Source organism: Centrocercus urophasianus, unplaced genomic scaffold, assembly GCF_019232065.1.
Source record: "Centrocercus urophasianus isolate 14NV4802_14NV808 unplaced genomic scaffold, USGS_Curo_1.0 seq_30, whole genome shotgun sequence".
NCBI lineage: Eukaryota > Metazoa > Chordata > Aves > Galliformes > Phasianidae > Centrocercus > Centrocercus urophasianus.
The window spans coordinates 7,210,867-7,225,539 of NW_024884867.1; the positions used below are offsets into that span (position 1 = coordinate 7,210,867).

Consider the following 14,673-nt stretch of genomic DNA (forward strand, 5'->3'; position numbering starts at 1 on the left):
GGGGGCACTCCGCGGCTGAGGAGGAAGAAGAAGCGAGGCTCCATTTGCCGCTCCCCGCCCCGACCATGGAGAACGCGCACACAAAGACTGTGGAGGAAGTTTTGGCGTATTTCGGGGTCAACGAAAGCACCGGGCTCAGCCTGGAGCAAGTGAAGAAGCTGAAGGAGAAATGGGGCTCCAACGGTAGGTGAGCGGCGCGATGCCGCCCTCGGCTCTTTCCTCTCTTCCCCCCCTCCTTCGCGCTGCTCTCCTGCCCTCCCGTCCTTCCCGGGGCCGCGCTCCGAGGCCTGACGTGTCTGTGCGAGCGGAGCCGGCATCTCTTGCAGGACCCGGAATCGGAGCGCGGCAGAGAAGATGGCTGACTGCAACTCCACCTCGTGGGTTTCTTTCAGAGCCCGGAGCGGGGCTGGCAGCTCCGCCGCCCCCCCCCGCGGGGCTCCTGCCGTGCTGAGATGGAGCGATCGCTGCTCTTCGCTCTTCTTTTCCCTATCCTTCAATTTCCCCTGCTTCCCTATGCCTTTTTGGCCCAAATTTTTACATTCTTCTTTCGAACCGTGGCACAAAATTATGCGGATGAGGTATTTCTGTCGTATGTTTTTTAATAAATCCTCTTTTCTCGGCCTCGTTCACGGTGTTGTACAAAAATAAAAAGCTGTGAGGTTACACTTTTTTCTTTTTGTTCAGCTTGAACGTCCCTTCCACGCCTCTAGCTGTGGGGAAATAAAGGGAGAGCAGAAATAAGAAAATCCTCAAGTGAGGAAAGAACTCAAAATATTTTAAACCAAGCTTCCTTTTTTTTTTTTTTCTTAATTTTGTGATCGATGGTGGGGAAAAAATCTTTATCAGCATTTGGAAAGCATTCTGAGCCTTTGACCCTTTGTATGCAGCAACAGAAGTCACACAGCTGGCTGGAGTGATGACTTGGCTGAATCATAACCCTCAGCAGATCCCAGCTAACCTGTGTGTGCCGTAAGCACACGACTAGCAGGCCCATTCGATGCTCTGATGAACAGAGCCCCTTTAATAGCTATTTCAGTATGGCTTTCCAGCCCAGTTGAGTCTACAAACTGAGAGCAGTATCTGGTGGATGTCTTATAACGCTCTAATGATTTTTTCAATCATTTTCTTTTTTCTCACATGCTGCCTGAAAAAATCCGTGACTGATAGAGTTACCAGCTGAGGAAGGTAAGTATTTCAATAAAATTTTCTACAAATTCTTGTCAGTAATTGATTTTCTTTTTTGCATGCATGACTAAATCTTAATGTCGTCTGTACATTTTGCAGGAAAAACCTTATTCGAGCTTGTGGTTGAACAATTTGAAGACTTACTAGTTAGAATTCTGTTGCTGGCAGCTTGCATATCTTTTGTAAGTATGAATAGCTCTTATTTCATCGATCTGTGTGTAGGAGGTTCAGGACCAACCTGTGTTTAATATATAGGAATTTCACACACTGCTCTTCTTCTTCCAAGAAGTAGAAGATGCTAAGTAAATTGTTCTCTTTTAAATTAATTACCTTGTGAAGAGACTTTTGTGTGCTTGAAAACAGAGTTTCAGGGAATCTGTTATGGGATGAGTCAGAAGTACATAACTACACTAGACAGGTATTTTAAAGGCACTTCTCATTCAACCCAGCTTGCATGTTTGAAGTGGGATTTCCCAATGCTTTTGTTGGCTTTGAAAACTAACCTTGAGTAAGCGTTTAACTGGTCACTCTTCTTGCCTTTGAGTTAATCGTTATCAAGCTCAATGTGTAATCATTGGAAGACATTTTTGGATGCAGTGCACACTGGAAATAGAATTACATGGCGAGTATTCCAGTTGCCTTCCCTTCCTGATAATAGCAAGGTGACAGTTGTTGCTTTTGACAGTGACAAGAATGATGACGGCTGTGATGGCACCATTGTTGACCAAATTTGGTAACTGACCTTTGGATAGTCATAAAATGGACCTCTTGCTTGGCGTACAGTTTTGAAAGAACAAGAAGAGTTCAACTGAATTTCTTTGTGAACACGTTTAGCTGGTCCTTTTACGCAATACATGAAGAGTGCATTGCTGAAAAACTGGAAAACTGAACACGCTCTTTAGGTATAGAGGGAAGATGAAAGCTCTGTGTCTTAGGGAGCTGGGTGACAGAAAGAAAAGTGTGCAGAATATTAAATTGTTTAGAAGTCAAAGTTTATAGTAGACTTTGCCCCGGAGTTGTAATTAACTGCTTTATAGAATAAAGCAGCAGCTCTTGGGGGTTGTGGAAATTGTGGTGACTCTTTAGCTAAGGGCAAAGTAATTACGATGGGCAGAGGAGAAACAGTTCTGTGGAGATGTGGGGGAAAGGTTGTCCTGGTGTGGTTGCTGCAGCGTATTGTGCTGCTGCTTCTTGACCAAGGCAGGTTTAGCTATCGCCATGCAGACACCTCTTGGGTTTTGGTGTGTGTGCAGTTACCAGCTGAGCAATGCTTGGTGGTGTTGATCTTGACCATGGGGATTGATGTGCTTTACTCACTCTTCTGTCTCCTGAAGAGGAAATCAAGCTACCCATAGAAATGTGGATAAGCAGGTCATTTTAAAACTCTCCTTCCTCCTCTTTTCTCATTTTCTCCTCCCGGAGGACTGGAAAAGAGAATGAGATAAATGACAGCGCAGAATACTGTTAACCTTTATTCTATTGCAAATTACCTGTTTTTATTATAACCAGGTAAGTGAAGAAATCGCCTTCCCCAAACTTAAAAGATTTCATTGCTGGATGTGAGTACTGAGTGCATTGCCAGAGTGACAGAGGTTGTGTACTGCCAAGCACACACTGCAACCTTTTAATAAGTGGGTTCCATTTCTTTTTTCAGTATGCTTAGTTTTGTTAATTGTGGGGAGATTGAGCTCCAAAAGGACAGAGGGAGGAGAGATCTAGGTTGTCTGCTTCTGTGCTGCTGGGATGGTGTATGACCTTGGACTGCTGCTTTGCCTTTGCTGTGTCTCCCATTTAAGAGTTCTGGCTATGCACTGTAACACTAATTCAGAAATGGCAGGGGTTTTCTTTTCAGTGAATTATAAAGGAAAAATCCTGTTATATTTTGCTTTTGACACTTGTAAAGCACTTCCCCTTTGTTTCTGTCTTTTTTCCTGTTCAGAAAGGGAACATCCGTTCCCTTCTTTTCTTTTGAAGCTTCTTGATGAAAGAATATTAGAAGCTTTCATGGTAGCAGTAAGGAGCTGTTGAAAATGTTGATAGATGGACTGGATTGCTGTAAAATTGGATGCAGTTAACATTGGGTAATTTGTGTTCCTGAAGATGTTTGAGCAGTGTGTAGCTATGTTAGACTTGTGGTCAGAGAACTTTAAAGCACTGCTTTGAGTACTGGAGCTGTAGGTAAAGCTGGAACTGTAAATTATGCTAAACCATTCTTATGATGGAATAACTCAATGTTAAAAGTTAACTTCCATGTGTGCATTGTGCTGTCTTTTACAAGCCTTAAGAATTCAATTTTGCCATTTGTTCTGTTGCAAAGCACGCAGAACTCCCTGTACCTTAGAGATCTTGAAGTGGATAATTAGGCTTAAAAAGGAGTCAGCTAAACTTCTGTTGTTTTTGATTGTTGAGTAATACCATTGAGAACTGCTCTTTATTTAATAAGTCAAGACTGTGACGTCCTGGGGGCAGAGCTGGACCCCTCAGAATCATACTCTGGAACCTGGTGAAGTGCTGATTCACACTTCAGTTCTGTGACTGCATTTTACTGTGAATTACTGTTTGATAGATCTTAAACTATAGTATTGGAGTAGAAAGTAGGACTTCATGTAGTGTAACAACAGAAGTAAGCGTGGATAATGGCTCCTCTTTGAAATAACTTGCAGCTGAAGACTTTTAGACCTGGTGCATATCCAAAGGAGGATTTCTGTCAAGATGCTTAAATGAGTAGTTTAAATGGCAGTGAATAGGGAAAAATGGCTTACCAAGCATTGGCTCCAAACTCTTGCTCAGCCTTTGAATTACTAGTGAGAGAGCAGAGTGTTAGAATCAGGAACAAGACCGTGTTTTTAAGCTTTCCTGAGTGTGTCAGTGAAAACTTGCTCTAATTTGAATTTGAACGGTTGTGCTTACTGAAGATCAAATAGAGAACACACATTGCTGTGCTGTGGCACACGTTTGTAATGCGTGCTTTCAGGAAGGCACAAGTGCTGCAGGGCAGTGCAAGGAGCAGAACACTTCTTCACCAGCTGTACGCTGTAAAGCTTTATGGTTCAGATGTGAGAGGTGGCACATCAAGGTGTGTTAGATTACTGTTTCTTATCTTGGAAGCTTTTCTGGTGGTTGTGGCCATGAATCTTAATGTTACAGTTGATGGCATAGAAAAACAACAGTCTTGAATATCAAGGTCTTCATCCAGCTACATTTTGGTGTAGAGACCTCGCCTGTTGCGCAGCGCAGCGTTCTGTTCTGAGTGCCTTTTGTGTCCTGTGTTCCCACAAGGCCTGTCAGGTATGTGTCAGTAAAAATAAATCAGGCTAGCAGCTGAATCCGTGTCACCCTAGCTGATTGTAGGGGTCATTTGCTGCCTGTTGCCTTGGCTGTAGGTATTGTGTGCTGCATTCCAGGTTGGAGCTGCTGTTACAGATGTGCCAAGTTAGTAACTGCTTAAATTCTCACGCTGTTATTTCTCCAATATTTTTACTGGCCTGAAGGTATGGCTTTTGAAGGGAAACTGTGTGATTTGTGATGTTGAGTAAATGGAGCTAAATGCAGACTTGGACATTGTTTCAATATTTTGTCAGACAACGGTGAAGCTTACACAGAGGTCATTTGCGGAGTAGATCTCAGCAGTTCAGAGGCCTTTGTAGCCTGAATTCTAGGTACAAGTAAAAGGATGTTTAATTTTCTGTGAATTCTGGCTTTTTTAGTCCTTCTATAACATTCTCTGAAATCTGCTGTATTTAAGTTTAATTTTTAAAAAAAAAAAAAAAAAAGCCTTGTTCTGTAAATGACTTCTACAAGTTGCAAAATGTTACTTTTGTATCTTAATTCAGAATAATGTTTTGAAGAGCAGCGTGTGTTTCACTGCACAGTCCTGCCTTTGCATCACATCCTTATGGAACTCTTTTCTACAAAATGAAATACAGACTGGAAACTCGACCAAAAACTTGTTGAAACTTAGAGCCTATGAATTACAGCGAGTATGGCCTCATTTGTGGTAAAAGGTGAGCAAACTGCTGGTGGAGGCAGTAAGGTGTGCTGGTAGAACACAGCAGGCTTTGCCCTGGGATCACCCCAGAGCTACCTGTTAAGGTCAGGAGCTGCATGTGGCCCCAGAGCAGTGGCTGAGGTATTTCCCACTGGCACTCTTCTAGCTGAACTAAAGTTACTCAATAGGGCTAGAGATACCAAGTGGTGGGGTAGCATAACAGCAGTGATTCCGTTTTAGTTTGTGTAAATTGAACAGGAGTGCTGTGTATCTTTCTTTTTTTTCCTTGGTTTTGTTAATGCTGATCACAGGAATGTGTTTTCATTTAAGAAATACAGAGTAGCATTTCTATCTGGTGGGTGCTTAGGATCTGTTAACTCAATATAATGCTCCATTAATATTTATGGTCAAGATTATATATGTATTCTCCTTGGGTAGCAAATAATAATCCTGTTTGAACTGGAGGAGTTCTCTTTGGTGCTTCCTGGTGTTCAGGTACCTGAAAAGTAACTGGGGCGAGTATCAAGACTACTAAAATAGTTTGCATCTGCTTCATTTTAAGCTAATTTGTATTGAAAAGGAAAAATCATTAAAGGAGGGCTTTCTGAGCAGCAGTTAGTACTCTGTCCAAAATGTACTGAATGTTAATTCAAAGTGTCCTGTGAAAAGAAAGCTCACTTAAAAGTTGACTGTAGTTCTGCATCACCAACTTTAATTAGTTTAAGGCTTTTCTTTGGTCAGGATGAGCTCCTATTCCATCTGCTTGCTTCTGAGTTCCCAAAAAACCTTTTTGTTGACATGTCAATAAACCTGTTTCCTTCTGTTGGTGGCTACAGCCTGCTGGGCAACAGAACTTTATCTTGAAACTTCCATTCTTTTAATTCAGTTGTCTGCTTAATGATAAATACACACCTGGGCCAACTTGCCATAGTAACTTAATTTGTAGAAATGCCAAAGGCTGTAAGGATGTGTCTTTCCTAGCTGTGTTGGTCAGCATTCTCCCTCATTGCTGGCTGACTGCTGCCTTGTATCTCTGATTCCCCCTTTCTTTCTTCCTGCACACTGTAACTCCAGCAACCTAAAGTCAGTGTGCTGAATGAAAGTTGTCCTCTGAGCTGCCCGTCTTGCCTGTTGGCGTGGGACTGTTGGGTATTGCTGTTAATTTCCCTTACCTTTCAGACTCCCATTTCTCCTGAGTACTTATTTTTGTTCTTATTATTCTAAACTTCTTCAGTGGTGGAGGCCATTCTGAGTAGCAGACAAGAACTTTCAGGAAAGCCTCTTGAGGGTCTCGGTGTGCAAGTGGAAGCTTTGTAACATAAGCTCAATACCTTGGACACGAGTTACAGGTTTTAGCATAAGAGCTGTTGTTACTGAAATTGCCTCATTAAAAACCCCTTGCTCAACCTTTTGGATTTGCTGGTTTTTGTTTTAACATCAGGCTAGTACCAAATTAAAAATCTCACCTGTTACAGCAGTGTGTGTTGCCTGTCACAAATGTCCTAAATGGAGTGTTAATGAAGCAGTAATTTGCTATAGTAGAACCAAGCGTTCACATTAATGTGTTCTGTAATATATGTGGCTATATTTAGATTCTAGAACTAGAGCCCTGTTAATAACTGCATGGAAACTTTTGCAGGGAGATGGGTGTCTTGCTGCCAGGATTAATGGGTTATTTAGTTTTAATCTAGTTATAAATTGATAATTTCACCCAACAAGCAGCTGAAGATCTAAAACAGTTTAATAGATTTGTGCTACCAGTGCTTCTAATCTGTCTGCTCTTTTTGAAGTAATGGTTTATCGAAGGGAAGATCCTTTGAGTAATGAATTCTGGTTCTCCTTGATGTATTTGTATTATGTCCTCCCTTGTAGCTGCTTTCCTCACCTCTCAAAGTTGCAGGGTTTCTCAGTGTTGTTTTACAGCCCATATGGTCTTCAACTTGCAACAGGTTCTGATTCAGTGCTATGTATTGACAGGGTAACTCAATTATTGAGAATTCCAGTAAAGAAAGGGAGGAAAGAAACACATGAAGCAGCTTTTTCTAATGGTTGTGTGAGTCTGTCTGTGCTGGGAAAAGTGAGATGGACTGTTAGCCCTTTGTGTAGCTTTTGTAGGGGTGGCAGAGTAAAAGCTGTCCATGGTGTAAGGGTGATGTGATGATTGAAGACTGCCACGAAGTCTGCGTTGTTCAGCAGGTCTGATGGCAGAAGCCAGTTGGGGTTGATGGCGATTGTGGAGAGTGTAATAGCTCCTAACTCCATCTCTTCTCCAGATGGATCGCTCAGACCCTCAACATATTGCACTGCCAGTTGGGGTGCTTCATTCTTATTAATCGTAACCTGCATCTTACAAGTTTATCCTTTTGTAATAAAATTTGTTGTTGCATTGGATTTGCCTGACGGTCTGTTTTCTGCTTGAGGCTTTCATGCTGCTGCTCCTTCTTCCTTTTAACATCCTGGAGTGTTTCACAATTGAGCAATAGCTCTGAGCAGCATGTTAGTGGATTTGTGGTGCTTGCTTTAGTAATGGTTTGCTCACTGCAGTCTTGTAGTGATTCAGAGCACTGTTGCCTGACTACCAGCCCTAATTATCTCAACACGTTGTTCCTATTTACTGTCACTTTCCAGGCTTCCTGTTGCTCAATACACTGACGAAAAAGCTCTTCCTCTCTGGTCACGTTAGCTTGACTTTTCTTCAGTAGCTGCAGAGCTCTGTAGGGGCCTGATGCTCACCCATTCTCCAGAAGTGAAGTGAATGGCAGAATCCTAAAACTAGAGCACAGATAGAAAGTAAATGAACTAAACATCTTGGAGCCTTTTATGCAAGTCATCCAGTTGATTTACTTAAAGGAAAAATGTGTTATAATTTATATTAGGTACTTGGCTTAGAATTCAACTTCAGATGGAATTGTACAGTTCACTTAAGTGCTTCAGTGAGGCACTGCTTATATTTTAATTTATAGATGTTTCTTTCTCATATCTCACTGAAAATTTATAAAGCTATTTTCATTTATGTGTCTAATTGGATAACGAATGGTTTAGTTGAAATTCAGATTCCAGCCATCCATAAACCTTCACCATGCACAGCTCTAGTGCTGTGACTTAGAAGTTGAACTAATCAATCTACATTTTGTTTCAGACAGTTGTGGGGGAAAAAAAGAATTAGCAACTTTTCACTGCCGTAGCCTTTTCACAGTAACTTCTGCTTTTGTTTTCGAAGCAAGAGTAGCAGTGTGGTTCCCAAAAAGGAGAGCAGGCTTGGGAATGAACTCTGTGCTACTTCATTAAAGATTGTCTCCTTTTCCATTGTGTATTGCTGGCTTGTTCAAGAGCTTGGAAGATCTGAAGATACTTCAAAACTGCTCAGGTCTGGGGAGTTGAACCTCAAGCTATCTGGTCTTAGGTTTGCAATGTATCTATGTAAATCACTGAATTTAAAATTGGTGTTTCTCTCTCACAGGTGCTGGCCTGGTTTGAAGAAGGTGAAGAAACAATCACAGCATTTGTAGAGCCTTTTGTAATCTTACTTATATTAGTAGCCAATGCAATTGTGGGAGTGTGGCAGGTATGCAGATGTTTTTTGCAACACCAATCACAAGTGTCTTGGCTTTTTCTGGTTTGAGATGAAGAACTGCACATTGTACTGTCAGATGCTTCATACAATGCAAGCAATGTACTTTGCCAGCTTTAGATTTTTAAGAGTCAATGTACCGTATAAATTCAGGACAGCAGGAGTTGATTAAAGGTGAAACAAAAGCTTTGCAAGTTTTGCCAAAGAGACCTCAGTGTATTTGGCCACATGCTGATGAACACAAGAATTAAACAGTCCAGTGTGAAATCCCAAATTCAGGAACTGAATCAAACACTGCAAAGCTAAGAAGCAACCAGTTGGATCAGTTGGCAAAACAACAACAAAAAAAGTCAGATAGAACTCTTGTCTTGTTTGTTTCCTGTTGACAACAAATACTATGCTTTAGTGCATTTATTGGTACAGTTAATTAGGTACAATTGGTACAATTAACAAGGTATTCATTCTACCTGTTCAGTTGTTGCAATTTTAATTAAACTTATGAAGACTGCATTTTCATGAGGAGGTAGGAGTTATTTCTGAAAGATATTGCATTATCTGTTGTGAGATTAATTGGATTTCTTCTTCTAAATAGTGTTGGCAGTAACGTGTTCTGAGTCTTAAGATGTCAGAATTATGTGAACAGCTTTCTCTTGCCAAATTGATCATTTCAAACAAAGCACATTTTCTTAGAATTGCTTTTCTGCAGGTAAAAAGTATTGCAGGGTTTTAGAGTAATTGATGTTCTTTTTAAATTTTTTAAAGAGCTGGGATTAATGTGACGTAATTACTTGCTGTCTTAGTTAGGCTCCAGGCTTTTTTTGTTTTGTGCAAACACAAGTTAGCTGGCTGAAGACACTCAGAAGACTCACTTTTTAGCAACACCCAACTTGCTGCACAACAGCTAGAGCTGGTATGGTGGGAAGAGGTAATGTAGAATGAGGAGTAACAGCAGTGCACCTTTAACTGTCCCTTTGTATTCAAATCTTTGTGAAGCTGTTGCACAAGAATTAATCTTTGAGTTACAACTCTGCATGTAATAATTTGAAGCATAAGATGTAAGGTAAAGCTGTCTGTATATTTGTGAATGTTCCTGCGTGAATGTTGAAACTCGTGCAAGAAATGATCAGTTTTTCAGCTGTGGTAAAAGTGTGCAGAGAATCTTTGTGTGCCTCCATGTAGTGAACTGAATTGTGAAACAGCTGCAGCATGGATTAAATGACTCATAGCCTTTTTTGAAATGGGCATGGAAAGAGTCACAGCACGAAGTCTCCACCCATACGTGTATCTGTTGCTACAGGTACTAGATGTGAGCAAGTGAGTCATTGCCTTAGCTCTGCCCTTCTCAACCTTCTTTTTCACTTGCACTTTTCCCAAAGTGCCTCTTATTAATACTTGAAGGATTGAGAGGACCTGGTAGCTACCTTAAAATCAAGCGAACTGGGGGAGGAAAAAAAAAACATTGTTTCAGACACTGAGGGTATGTTGTAGCTGGATGATATCAGTGCTACAGTGTTGAGGAACAGAGTTTATTTACCTGGTTAAATACCAGACTAGGAGTAATCCCAGCTTTTGGAACCTGTGCTGGTAGCTGTGTGCTGCCTGGCACAGAGCTGTATACAGTGTAAACAGAAGTCCTTCAGGGGAGTTTTGGTAGTGCTGTGTGAGCTGCTTTGTTGTATGGAAGTACCTCAGCCTTTGACTTTCTGGAGATTGTGTGCTGGCTGGGGTTTGTATTTGAAAAGGCTGATACGTGTTTGAAGTGCAGACGTTCTAATAACTGTATGTACCCATGCCTTTATCTGCAGTCGTCAGGACTGTATGACGTCTGTACCTGTCAAAAGGCTGGAAAATAAGGAATAAGTTGCTCTTCCTTGAGGTAGAGCAGCAGTAATGATAATTTCTTACATTGTCCTCTATCTGGGCAGAATCACAACATTGATAGCAGTTTCTAGCAGTGGTTCACTGAGAGAGCTGCACTTGAGATGGGAAGTGAGGAGGTCTCGTGTGAGGATTCATCCAAGTTTGTTAGCTGTTAGAGATGTGAAGTTTCTAATTACTATGCTTAGATTTTAGTCTGGTGTTATTTGATCTGCAAAAATGATGCTGGTAATAATGTTGGGGAAACCAAGTTCTAGGTCTGTAGCTGACCCATAGTAGGCTATAACTAAATAGTTGGATTCTAGTCTTCTGTTAGTAAATGGAACTCAGTATTGCTAGCCTGCTGCAGTCTGACTGTAAGCTGCTCAAAGTGGTGAGGTACATGTGAAAACTAGACTATATCTCTGAGTTGTAATCCTACTTAGTTCTTCTTTTTTTAGTGCCAAAATGAATCCTTATGTTACATACTACTGTTTGTGGCCTCCCTATAACAAGACACAGTGGGTATTCTTTATGGGAGATGCTGTTGGATTAAATAAACATCAAGTGGCTTCTAAATGCCCACTAATACTTGAATTGCATTGTAATGATTTTCAGTCAGCCACGTAGTGAGGGGATGTGTCACATCATTTTCTGTATGAATAAATGTAGCTGAGCTAAGTAGTATTTGTATGATACTGCATTTGGAAGATCGGGTCTGACATGCTTATCTTTCCATACCTTGAAGGCTTCTTAAATTACATGGTTTTGCTGTCTTTTAGGAAAGAAATGCTGAAAATGCAATTGAAGCTCTTAAAGAATATGAACCAGAAATGGGGAAAGTGTATCGACAAGATCGAAAGAGCGTTCAGAGAATCAAAGCAAGGGACATTGTGCCAGGTGATATCGTGGAAGTGGCAGGTAAGGCTCACAGATGTGGTACATATTGTGTGTGTTGTAAAAGTGTTGTGAGGGCCTTGTCTTAATGATTTGAGGCCCTGGGGGGACTTTGCAGAGAAGCCTAAGTATATGCTTCGCTTTGGAACAACCTTGCTTCTGTTCATCTGTAATTACCTTAAATGTGCATTTGCACTGAGGGGATTGTTTTTCAAATTGCCTCTTAGTTTAATTAGTAGGTCTAAGAGCAAAGCATCTTAATTGGAGTACAAGTTTTAACACTTGTCACTAGTCTATAACTATTTTCTGCAGTCTGGATTCAGACTATCTTGTCTGCTTCCTATCCCATTTATTAGAAATGTCTTTCTCTGTGTGCCTTGTGTGGGACATGGTTGTTTTGTGTTCATAATGCCTTGGTGCTTCTTTCTTTTGCCTATTGATGTACTGGGGACCACAGACAGAAATGATTAAGGAAAGTTTAGCATTTGAAGCACTGTGCATTTCCTTCTTCAAAAAGAAAAATAAAGCCTTGCATTAAAAAATTGTGCTCTTACATCAAACTTAATAATTTAGATACTAAATTAGTCCTAGAAGGTATATCTTTGAAGAAATGTGAGAACATAAATAGGAAGTAGAATATGAAATTCTTTCATTTGGTGATAGTGGCACAGCAGTCCCTTTTTTTTAAACTGGTCTGGTCAGTGACTTTAATGTTTCAGGTTTCTCCCCAGATGAAAGTAGGTGGTTCTTGCTAAATGTCAGGGGTAATTGCATACTCACATCTTGTAGGTCGTTATCAGCTATTAACTTCATGGTTGTTCTTTTGGGAGCAGTGCAGGGTGTACATCAAACTTTGCTTCTGCTAGTGTCCCTCTACTTTTAGAGGTGGTAGATCTCTAAAGCAGAAGTAAATATAAACCCTTGGTCATCCTGCTGTTTTAATTGGTAGGCAGAGAGAGAGAATGCACTCAAAATGAAGTTGGCATTGGCTCTTTGCCCAGCTTTTGTTCCTTGAGATACTTTAACAATTTGTTGAGCCCTAAGGTTTAGTTTTGAGCAGAGGTTGGTACAGCTACAGCAGCCCTGACTGGGTTTATTGAGTAAGTGTGAATCTGATGAAGGCTGAAGTTAGTTTTCTCTTGGTATCTGTTGGTTGACGAGCAAGTGCAACTACAAAGTGCTGATAACTGAAATAAAGAGTGAATTATGATACCTTGTCACTTACTATGGAGTTTCATCTCAATTACTGACAGTACAGTAACGCTAAACGTGATTAAGATGCCTGTAAAGCAGTGCTTGATAGTGGGATGCATGTGGAACTGATTTGAAAACAAAAAAAACCAGCAGACAAACCGGTATGCTCGTTAGAAAAGCACAAATTACCAGCTTGTATGACTGAATTTTAACATAAGCGGTCTAGCCTGTCGACTGACTGTAGAAGCTCATGCTAGTTAAAATATTTGCTTAAACTGGTGGGCCAGATAGTTCCCGGCTACTCTTAAGTACTCAGAATACTTTGCTTGCATTGGCAAATGTAATTGGTTTCATCTTGAAGGGAAGGTGACTACACGTGTATAATAAGTGTGTCACATAGATGTTTGAGATGGGGAAATAAATGCTTTGGTGTAATATGGCTGCTGCTATTGGAACAAATTGTAACGTGTCGTTAGAGAACGATGACATCGTAATCGCATCAAACTCAGAAGGGCTCCTAGGCAAGTAGAGAAGAGGAATAGGCTGTACCAGTGTTGGTGTCAAGACCTGGAGGTGAGAGAGAGTGTGTGCATGCCTGTGTCTCCAGCACAGGACTGTTGCGATGGCCTTTGACATGGTGTTTGCACAAAGATGGCCATGTAGGGAAGTGCCGGAGCTCTTCATATGAGGATACATATCTGGGTATGGAATTCTAGGCAGTGTGCCAATGACATTTGTGTGTCCAGGCAAATCTCTCTCAACTGAGTGGCGTAAATAACCAGGTGATGGGTTTCTCTCCTGTGCTGATATCTAATTTTGAAAGACCTTTCTATAGGTCTTCCATTACAGAGTAGCTGTCAGTTAATGTTATAACATCTTTGATAATTTGAAGTTGTTACATTGGGTTCCAGTGGTGAGATGACTTTCATGTAGGAATTGGTAAATTGGTATTGTAATTTGTGCAAAAAATACACATTTATTTTGCTTCTTTATGCTACAGGAATTCTCTGAGAGTAAATAGCATTGAACTGTTTAAAAAGTCATTTGATCTTTCTGGTAGTTTTGAAACCTTTAAAGATGATGTGTGCAGCTTAACATAACAAAAAGACAACATGGTAATGGTTTGTACCATTACTTTTCATTTGGACTCGTTAAGGCTCCTATTTGTGGAGCTAGACTGCATTCATTACCTAGACTGCTCAGTCTGCTTTGTGGCCTTCAGAAGTAAAGTGATGAGAAGATGCCTTAATTGCTCTGCCAGCTAGTTTAACTGCAGATCTGCACTGTCACCTTGCAGTGAATGTGGAGTACCTTGAAATGGATGAGGCCATCTATCACTTGAGTGGTGGTGTATTGTACTTCTCTTGGGAGTTGGTGTGCACATAGATACTGTGGAGAACTTGATGAGCAATTACTGGTTGTTATGCTCAGTGGCCAATGTTCATTGTAAATAGCACAGTAAAAATTTGCAGGTGTACCAACAGTCAGTTGCCTGTGCGTGAGTGCTTGGAGACTGTGCAGACATGAATAACTTAGCTGTGTATGTTAAGAGAACTTTATTCCATGTCCACCTAAGCAGAGTTGGTGAAAAGATGCTGTACAGTCAGCAGGAAATCTTTGGGATGGAGTTGGAGCTCAGGGGTTTGCCTTAAATTGGCTTGCAGTGCTCTGGGGGGCATAGTTCTGAGAGCTGTGGTGTGTAAAGGTTACCAGGCTACATTGTTTGTTTCTTAGAATTGATGAACTGAAAAAAATCCAGATGCTGTCCTCAAATGGCTTTTCGGTTTGCCCATCTTAAATGGATTAACCACCCTGCTCTGAAGCCTTAAGTTTATTGAAGGATGCACTCTAAATTGGTAGCTGGTGGCTGTCTTAATAGATTAAAGAGGTCCTTTGATGTTTTAATTGAATTTGTTTGCTATGGTTAAAGTAATATTTTAAAGAGAAACAAAACAGCATGGCCGTAGTTCTTAGAAGTTCT

At 40.8% G+C, this 14,673-nt stretch overlaps 1 protein-coding gene across 1 annotated transcript in view; it reads left to right on the top strand.

Annotated features, from left to right (window-relative positions):
- Nucleotides 1–6: 6 nt before the first annotated feature.
- The window catches only part of ATP2A2 (ATPase sarcoplasmic/endoplasmic reticulum Ca2+ transporting 2), a 39,479-nt gene continuing 24,812 nt past the window's right edge, over nucleotides 7–14,673 (top strand). The window contains exons 1-5 of the mRNA XM_042829115.1: nucleotides 7–183; nucleotides 1,168–1,185; nucleotides 1,285–1,367; nucleotides 8,634–8,738; nucleotides 11,384–11,522. Of these exons, the coding sequence (XP_042685049.1) occupies nucleotides 66–183; nucleotides 1,168–1,185; nucleotides 1,285–1,367; nucleotides 8,634–8,738; nucleotides 11,384–11,522 (463 nt within the window). The 5' untranslated portion in view covers nucleotides 7–65. The remainder of the gene's footprint in view (nucleotides 184–1,167; nucleotides 1,186–1,284; nucleotides 1,368–8,633; nucleotides 8,739–11,383; nucleotides 11,523–14,673) is intronic.